General features: G+C 35.4%; 1 protein-coding gene and 1 long non-coding RNA gene across 2 annotated transcripts in view; one reads left to right on the top strand and one right to left on the bottom strand.

Moving 5' to 3' along the window:
* LOC107563423 (serine/threonine-protein phosphatase PP1-gamma catalytic subunit-like) overlaps window positions 1-9,275 on the top strand; it is a 16,294-nt gene extending 7,019 nt beyond the window's left edge. Inside the window, exons 2-5 of the mRNA XM_016248302.1 lie at window positions 3,980-4,111; window positions 4,332-4,562; window positions 7,123-7,227; window positions 8,995-9,275. Of these exons, the coding sequence (XP_016103788.1) occupies window positions 3,980-4,111; window positions 4,332-4,562; window positions 7,123-7,227; window positions 8,995-9,239 (713 nt within the window). The 3' untranslated portion in view covers window positions 9,240-9,275. The remainder of the gene's footprint in view (window positions 1-3,979; window positions 4,112-4,331; window positions 4,563-7,122; window positions 7,228-8,994) is intronic.
* LOC107563426 (uncharacterized) lies at window positions 3,183-7,115 on the bottom strand. Its single transcript, XR_001606098.1, has 3 exons — window positions 6,680-7,115; window positions 6,492-6,493; window positions 3,183-3,195 (listed from the first exon to the last, which is right to left on the bottom strand). It is a non-coding gene; the product is annotated as an uncharacterized lncRNA (long non-coding RNA).
* Window positions 9,276-9,668: the final 393 nt, after the last annotated feature.

The raw sequence follows: 9,668 nt of genomic DNA, 5'->3' as shown, positions 1-9,668 counted from the left end.
TGATTTTATCAGACGATGCTGCGATTATAAATGAGAGTGACTCCTGGTTAACATGTATTAAAAGGGGTCGTGTTTAGTCACTATTTAGTGTGGTATTTTTTGACAGTATTCACTCATCATGAATAGGGCATTCTAAAGGCCCGTTCACACCAAGCACGATAACTATAAAGATAACGATAAAGATATAGTTCTAAAAATCGTTCTCAATATTGAAGAATAGCATAGTTCCACACCACAACTATAACGATAACGATACAGAGGAACGATATCGTTGTGATCACTTTCAAAACGATTTTTTTCCAGCTGATGAACGATAAAACACTGACAGCCAATCAGAATCTATCCTGCTGTAACGAGCTCAAGAATTTAAAGCGGCAGACGCATGTGCGCTTAGAATAAACAGACGATATCGTTCGCTGGTGTGGACGCTAATACTGTTATCTTTATAGTTATCGTTCTTGGTGTGAACGGGGCTTAAGTCAATATACTGCAGTATTTCCTCTCAATCAGTAGGAAATATGGTTAACACCCGCTAATGCATGAAAAAACAATACCGTCATGTACTGTGAAACCGGTATCATTTTGAAAAATATTTTATTAAAATACATTTTTGGTCATACCACCCAGCACTATCGCTCGGCACTGTCGCACACAGAAATATGTCAACAACTAGACTTTATCGTTATTATCGCGGGAATACTAATCCTTATCGTGGGGAAAATTTTTACCGTTATATTGCAAACGATAAGACATCGCCCATCCCTAACTTCAAGGATAGCCATGTATATCGAATTAAAGCAAATGAAGAAGCTCTGAAAGGTTTCATTGCACAAGCAGAACTTTTAAAGATGCTTTTCCACACTATTCAGCTGTTGTTTAACATTGTGTAACTTCATACAGTATGTGAGCTCATGACGGTGTAGTTAGGAATGTGTGTCTCGTTCCAGGGAGTTTCAGATGGTGAATGACATGGCAGTGACTTCACCCACATATAGCCGAGACACGTTCCTCAAAGCATTTTCACTTGTGCTTGCGACATCTTTTGGCTTCATTCACAGTAAGCTCCAAACTCAAACCCCGATAGCTTTGCTCCACGTTTTGTAATCATTCAGAAGTGTTCGGGCGGGTCTCCCGCCGCTGTCAGCTGTGTTGTCTTTGTAGTGGAAGTGCTGCGAGAAACAGTTGGTTTGAGGAGCACTGACTCGCAGTATGCATACTAGCACAGTCACAGCCTGAAACCTCGTGATGTGGCCGATCTGTGCGCCAGTGTCGGGGAAGCTGCTTTCAAGCTTTTTAAGAGGGCAATTTGTTTTTTGTTACATAAGCAGCAGATTATATAATTTAGTATTTCAGAGCAGCGTTTGAGTGTCACAAAAACAATGAGGATCTCAATTAAGGTGACGGCAATATACTTGAAAACAATGCATCCAAAACATAGTGACGTCCATCGGTATTTAAAGGGACAGTGCGCTTTTTGACGTCTTGACCTCGTTTTCTGTCAGCACCAATGCAACTTTTGGCTGAGTAAATGTTGACCGTTTTCATTATTGGATGAAGGATTCCTTTAAGAAAGTTCAGCTAATGGTGATGAAGCGACTTGACATCATCTCGTTGAATAGCGTCACTGAGCACTCGTTGAAAGAGCCCTTTGCTCATTGTTGTGGCTGCTGTTATAAGTCTTACAGCCCTGTTGTGTGGAGTGTTTCAGCCAGTCCTCGCTCTCTCGCTTTACTCTGTTAGAGTTTGTTGGCATGTAATGAGATTATGCAGACAGCCAGTGCAAACTCGTTTGCTGTAAATGACTAATTTATTCCACTTTTACACCCGTGCGCGTATCTGTGTATTTAATCATAACTAAGTGTTTTATTTTTGTTTTTATTTCAGAATTATTACTATTATTAATATTATATAATATTATTGTTTTTATATATAATTCATATATACTGTATTTAATTTTTTTGAATTATTTTGTTACTTAAATTGTTAATAATATTCATATTAAATAATATATATTTATATAAAATATAATACATTTAATCTTTTTCGTGTTTTATTTTTTGTTGTTTTTATTATTAATATTAAAATGATTAACATTCATATTAAATAATATATAGTCAGTGTTTTATTGTTATTTTAATTATTTATTAATTTAAACATTTATTATTAATATTATTCATAACAAATCATATATTTATATGTAAATCATGATATTTTTTATTATTTTTGTACTACTCTACTCTACTACTACCCTACTGCATGTAAATGTAAACCACCACAATCTTACATCCTGGTAATTATGTTGTTTTTATATCACAGAAGCTGTATATATCGCAACATATTAATGCTATTTTAGTTGGTAAAAAAATAATTTCTATATTAAATAACCGTTTCAAATGTCTGTATTTGGATCATCCAGTTAAATAGTCCTCCCACTCGGCCCTAACTCTCAGAAACCAGCAAAACAAGCTTCAGTCCAGAGCTGCAGAACTGTGTGCCAGTTGCTCCAAACACGGGGTAAAAATAGAAATGCTGGGCAGTAACAGGCCGTCGTGGTGCACAGGCCAGCCTTTATTCTCTGGAGTCCCAGCGCAATAAAAACGAGATCGATGTGAAAACTGTGAACATTGCGAGACTGCGGGATGATCCGTGTGCTTTCGGGAGAGGCTGCTTTGCACATTAGGGATGAATCCTGTAGGTCACTTTGATCCTCTGCAAGTAGGGCACGACTGCAGACAGGAAGACGAACCTAACCTACTTCCCTTCCCTGTGCTGACGGATCACAGAAAGGCCATTAGAAACGCCACGTTTATCTGCATAATGCCACAGTTTTCACTGAAAGCTCAAGTCCTGTTTGTCCAAAATAACCGCGGGGTCTGGATTCGCAACTCTGAAACCATTGCTCAACTAACCAGATAATTTCATGAACGATGACGTCTGATGGTGACTGAAGTGTAAATTGTCCACATCTTTGTTTTATCTTCCAGCTGTAGGCAGAACTTTGCAGCAGGATTATTACTAAAAACTAAAGTTTTAAAATATTAGATTAATATTAGAAAAATATTACATAAAAAAAAAAAAAATCTTTTTTGGTACTTATGCCTTCATTTGATTACCTTAAGAAAAAAAGTATACATTTTTGTATTTATTAATTTGTATTAAAACATAAATCCAGAAAAATTATGAAACACAGAATTTCTGAAAAAACAAAACATTTCATAGGGCCCTATTATTGTAAACTGTTTAATTAAATTGTTAAAGATTTATGAATTCAGTTGATTAGACACGCTTTTTGATTATTGCAGTTTAAATAAACCATTAAATCGGAATTAAGAAACACAAAACACAGAAAACCGATTTCATAGGGCCCTAAAAATTAAAGTTTTGTTGAGCTTTTAATTTAAATTGCCTAAGTTTCATGATTTCAGTGAATGCTTTTTGATTTACTAAAATAAAATAAAAAAATGTAAAAAAATAAAAATAAAAAAAAAACACAATTTGGAAAAAAAAAAGAATTTGGGGATTTTTTTCAAATTACTTGAAATAAAAGAAGTTAACCAAAATAAAAATATATAAAAAAAACTTTAACTTATTTCAGTTAGTTACCAAGACAACATTTCCCATTTTTATTTAGTTTAAGCTTAAGTACTAAAATATATAATAAACGAATAAGGGCGATTCCAAATTAAAAAAAAAAAAAAAAAAAAGTCATAAAAATTACTAAATTAATATATAACAAAATAAAAATGAAAATGGAAAATATATAAACACATAGGCTAATAAAATATATAATAGGAACTATAATAGTACATCAGTGATACTATAATAACTCTGTTTTGTCTTTTTAAACATCAAGTGTCATAAACATTATCACAATTACATAACATTACATTTGTTTATTGCTCTCTTATGCATTTTCCCATGGGACTGGTCAAAGAGCCGAAGCAGTGCTTTGGTTAACTGCTTGTTTGTGCGTTTGCAGTGAGAGGGTCGAAGCCTGGCAAGAACGTTCAGCTGCAGGAGAACGAGATCCGTGGATTGTGTCTGAAATCCCGCGAGATCTTCCTCAGCCAGCCCATCCTCCTGGAGCTGGAAGCGCCGCTGAAGGTCTGCGGTGAGTAACACAAACCTGCTCGTGCTACGTTTCAGCTCGCTGTTGAATCTTAGTTAAAGCACGCCGCAGATGTACTGTGTTAAATGTGACCCTGGACCACAAAACCAGTCTTAAGTGTCAATGCAAATATGGAATAGCAGAATCTCTACTACTGTCAGATGTCTTTCAGAGTTGTTTTAGCCTGTCATGTTCAGCGAATGAGACGCTCTCCTCTCCACAGGCGATATCCACGGGCAGTACTACGACCTGCTCAGGCTCTTCGAGTATGGAGGATACCCACCTGAGAGCAACTACCTGTTCCTGGGAGACTATGTGGACCGAGGGAAGCAGTCTCTGGAGACCATCTGTCTCCTGCTAGCCTACAAGATCAAATACCCTGAGAACTTCTTCCTGTTGAGGGGAAACCACGAGTGTGCCTCCATCAACCGCATCTACGGCTTCTACGATGAGTGTGTGTGTCCAGTGGAGACTGGGCCATGATTTCCGTGATGCGGAAGACGCATTATAATAATAATATTTTTTTTTTTCTTAGCAATCGCATAGCAACACCCTAGCAACCACCCCAAGTACCCTAGCAACCGCATAGGAACACCCTAGCAACCACCCCAAGTACCCTAGCAACCGCATAGCAACACCCTAGCAACCAGCCCGGGTACCTTAGCAACCGCATAGCAACACCATAGAACAGGGTATGAAATTAACACCCGCCAACCCGCGAAATGCGGGTAAAAATCAGCTGTGGCGGGGAACGCTTTCAAATAACTAGCCAGCTTATATCAAAACATTATTTATGCATTTGTAACTGCAGGTTAAAGCATCCCATGTCCCTCTAAGCTGCGTTATAACATCGTGCGTGTAAATACATCTAAATGCCACTTCATATTCAACTTCTGCAAAGATGAATTTTATTGATACTGATTTCATTTGTTTAGTAACAGCCTAAATGTAGTATTGTTATAATCGCCTGATTAAATGTAAGAATTTGACTCAAAAGATGATGCACACTTTTAGTAAACATTGATTTATAAAGGTAAAAATGCCCATAAAAGGTAAAAAATCAATCTAAACTTATTGGAAAAGATCAATTTCTATCACCGCTGTGAACTGACCCGCACAGAACATGAAGAATATCAAAAACTTTAGGCGTCAGCTGTCCGCGGTATCCTTAAGATATCAGCACAATAACACACTCAGCAAAATATTGTCTAATTATCTTTATCAATAAAATCCCAGAAAATATTGAGATGATATTTTTTGTCAATATCGCACACCCTTAGTACCGACACAAAATGATTTGCAGCAGTCGCGTTGTCATGTAGACAGCCTCAAGCTGTTGGTTTATTTCGGGGTTTTTTTGGCTGGTAGAAGTTATGAATGGCCGGTAACTTAAAAATATAGTAGCCAAATTGGCTGGTGAGTAAAAAAGTAAATTTCAATCCCTGCCATAGAAACCACAAAGACACACCATAGAATCTATTAATGTACATCTAAAATTTCTAATTTAATTTAATATTTTCTATCTATCTGTCTGTCTGATAAATTGCATTGTCTTCAAAACTTTAAAACTACTTTAAACTTCAAACTAGTTAAAACTGAAAACCTTCAAACTTAAAGCTTTTAAAACTACTTCAAACTTTTTAGCTAGGCTTTTTCAAGCCAGCTTAAAGTTTGTCTACAAACTTTACTATCTAGTTTAAGGAATATCACTCAATTCTATTTTTACAGTAAACCTCAATTGTGCAGCACTTTGCCAAAAAATGAGAGGAGTTGTTCAATTTTCACTTGATAACTTTTTAAAAGATTAATTAATTTGTTAATGTTTTATGCCTTTATTTGATTACAACCGCTTTTTTATGAACTAATTTGCATTAAATCATAAATCCACAAAAACCGACAGCACAGAATTTCTGAAAAAACAAAATTATTGTAAACATTTTAAATTATTAAATGATTAACCTTTTATGAATTCAATTGATTAGACATGCTTTTTTGATTATTACTATTTAATTATACCATTAAAATGGAATCCAGAAGAATTTTATTTTAACGGAATACACAGAATTTGAGGAAAATAAAACAGATTTCATAGGGTCCTAAAAATATTAATTATTAAATTGTTGTAAAAATGTGCAAGTTTCATGACTTCAGTCAGCAGTTTCATTATAGTTACATAAACGAAAACCATTGAACAGTTTTTGTTACTTGACATAAAATATTTAAAATATTATTTTATCATTTAGTTTATCTTGATGTTCTAAAATAACTAAAACTGAAATAAAAATGAATAAACTATATAGACATAAAAAACTAATAAACTATTAAAAATGACAAAAACATGCAATAAAATGACTAAAACGTTAATTAAAATTAAAATAAAAACAACTTTAAATATTATTAAAATTATAATAGTATCTCAATGATGCTAAAAGAACCCTGATTTCAAAATGTTAGTTATTATAGATGTTTTTGTTTTGCTATAATTAGAACAGAATTTAAACCTAAAAAAAGGAATTTCTGGGAAAGGAAAAAAAAATTATAATAAATAAAATGGATTTCATAGTGCTCTACATGATGATATTACTTTTTGCATTAGCAGAACCAGATTAAGGAATTGCTTTTGTGGTCATTTGTTAATAAAGATGTCAGTAGACTTTTTTTTTTATTGAAAAACAACACGATTCTGTTTAAGGTGTATTTTGTAATCACTAATCCTGCTAGAACGCTGGGCTGTCATGGATGTTCATGTTAATATAATCCGCAAATGCATGTCCAGATTTGACTGTGTTTGGCCGTGTTTTAAGCTCTTATAAGAGCAAAACATGCACTTTAAGCAGAACTCTGTGACTCTCATTCAGTGCAGAATTAATTATTGAGCACCGTTGAGAGTGAAGGGAACCGGAGTGTATTTTTAGCAGAGTCTGTCCCTCTAGTCCCTTTTATTCACTTACATTTGAACTACTGTTAAATAATAAATCCTGAAGGTGAGCTTAAGCTCATGCTTGTGTGTTTAGGCAGGAGACGCTACAACATCAAGCTCTGGAAGACGTTCACGGACTGCTTCAACTGTCTGCCCATCGCCGCCATCGTGGATGAGAAGATCTTCTGCTGTCATGGAGGTGTGTGTGCTGCTGTAACCTTCTAGATAACCAGAGAGACTTTCACCTGCTAAACAACAAGCGCTGGCTCTTCTGCTACGTGGAATATCGTGAATCTGAGTTTTTATGGCATCCATTAAAGTTCACACTTTTGTTCAAATATTGTACGTGCGACTGTGCAAAGTCCAAGTCACATCACCGGTCTTTTGTCACGAGTCCAAGTTAAATCTCAAATCCGTTTGTTAATCTTTTTCTGTATGCAGCAGGTTCGTTTTATAAACACTGTTGCTGGACATTTAGTTTTTGCATTATTTTATTAAATAAATGGCAAGTTGCTGTACGTTTAGTTATATAATATATATATAAAAAAACAAAATATATTCAATTAAATATACACTACTGTTCAAAAGGCTAGTTTGGTAAATTTTTATAAAAATGTTTTTGAAAGAAGTCTCTTCTGCTCATCAAGGCTGCATTTATTTGATCAAAAATACAGTAAAAATGATAAAATATTATTATAATTTAAAACAGCTGTTTTCTATGTGAATATCTGTTAAACTGTAATTTATTCCTGTGATCAAAGCTGAATTTTCAGCATCATTACTAGGGCTGGGTATCGATTCAGATGTCCCGATTCGATTTCGATTCGCAAGCTCTCGATTCGATTCTCGATTTTTTTTAAATTACATTCAGTGAATAGTTTTAATACAAATGCTATTGATATTTCTAAAAAAAATCATTATAAATGCCTTTAATGCCACTTTTGATAAATTTATTGCATCCTTTATTAAAAATAAACGTGTAATTGATTTAGAAATCATATAATCTTAATAATCTGTTGGAGAAAAAAAAACGTATGTAACTGAATTAAAAACAGTATTTAATGAAATAATTTGTTAGAAAATATTACACATTAAATCATAAAGTGTTTCTTTCACCCAGTCATTAACATGAATGTCCATTTGAACTGGATCGCTAAAGTGAATCAAACCTCCTAATGCTTCATGAGAAAGAAATGCTACTGAAATTATTTAAGTTATTTGCGTCATTCCTCAATCAGATGATCTTTCTCTGATGAAGCTGATGCATGTAAAACGAGAAGCCTGAACATCTGCTTTCTGTTTACTGTTGCTCTGAGACTCTGCTCAGCGTAGCTCTTACTCTGCAGGATGTGTTGTTGAAATGTTTAGGGTGTAAATCATCTTACTTCATCAGTTCATGATTTGCACTGACATCATCTCCCACATTTCTGAGAGCCGAGTCAGTGCGAATCCCAGGCGTGTGGAGTATCGCGTATGATCCCTGAACAGATGCACATAAGGCACAATATGTATGATTTTATGACACTAGAACAATATGTATGACACTAGAACAGTGTTATATATTTTGCTGACTTGTGTACTTACATTATCCCAAATGCGCTGCTTTACCCCACATACACACGACCGGAAGCAGCGGAAGTGCTCGACTGTGGCGTAATAAAAGCCCCGCTGCTTTCGAGCCGTTGTATCACGCTCGTTCAGCGCCTCGACGGCTTTCAGCCTCACCCTGCTTCATTCTACTACGTTAATAAATCATTAGCTCATCCATGAACATGATTTCTGCCCGAGTCCCGTCGGATTGCATCGGCTGTGGGGATGAAGACCACAACTCCCATGATTCCACACTCACGCCTTTGTTTCTTTTTGTTTTGAATACGCGGCCTCTAGTGGCAAAAAAATTACATATTGTGCCTTTAAGAAACTAGGAACTTTCTAGGAATCTCCAGCTGTTTCTGCTGTTTCTCAGGCTTGTCTCCAGATCTGCAGTCCATGGAGCAGATCAGAAGGATCATGAGACCCACAGATGTCCCGGACCAGGGCCTCCTGTGCGACCTGTTGTGGTCTGACCCGGATAAGGACGTGCTGGGATGGGGCGAGAACGACCGAGGCGTGTCCTTCACCTTCGGAGCGGAAGTGGTGGCCAAGTTCCTTCACAAACATGACCTGGATCTGATCTGCAGGGCTCACCAGGTGAGTCTTCAGCAGGGCTGAACAAGAAATCGAAATGAAAGATTGCTGAGGCTGCATTTAATGTGAATAAAAATATCCGCTGCTGATTTCAGAGTGAAGCGCGGTGATGTGTTCATTTAAACATGTAACATGTGCGTGTAAATGAACACAGTGCCGCGCTTTAATCTACAGTCTTACTAGTATTTTTATTAAATACATGATTGTTTATTTTACAGTATTATTGCAGTTTATTTTGTTTATACACTGCCTTTCAAAAGTTTGGGAAAGTGCAAAAGTAATGATGCAGAAAATTCAGCTTTGCATCACAGAAATAAATTATATTTCTAAGTATATTAAAATAGAAAACCATTATTTTAAATGGTAATAATATTTTACAATATTACTGTTTTCTTTCAGTATTTTCTGTATTTCTGATCAAATAAGTGGCTTTTTTAAAACGCATTAAAAATC

Source organism: Sinocyclocheilus grahami, unplaced genomic scaffold, assembly GCF_001515645.1.
Source record: "Sinocyclocheilus grahami isolate Dianchi unplaced genomic scaffold, SAMN03320097.WGS_v1.1 scaffold875.1, whole genome shotgun sequence".
In the NCBI taxonomy this organism is placed as follows: domain Eukaryota; kingdom Metazoa; phylum Chordata; class Actinopteri; order Cypriniformes; family Cyprinidae; genus Sinocyclocheilus; species Sinocyclocheilus grahami.
This window is presented reverse-complemented; position numbering and strand designations above follow the sequence as displayed.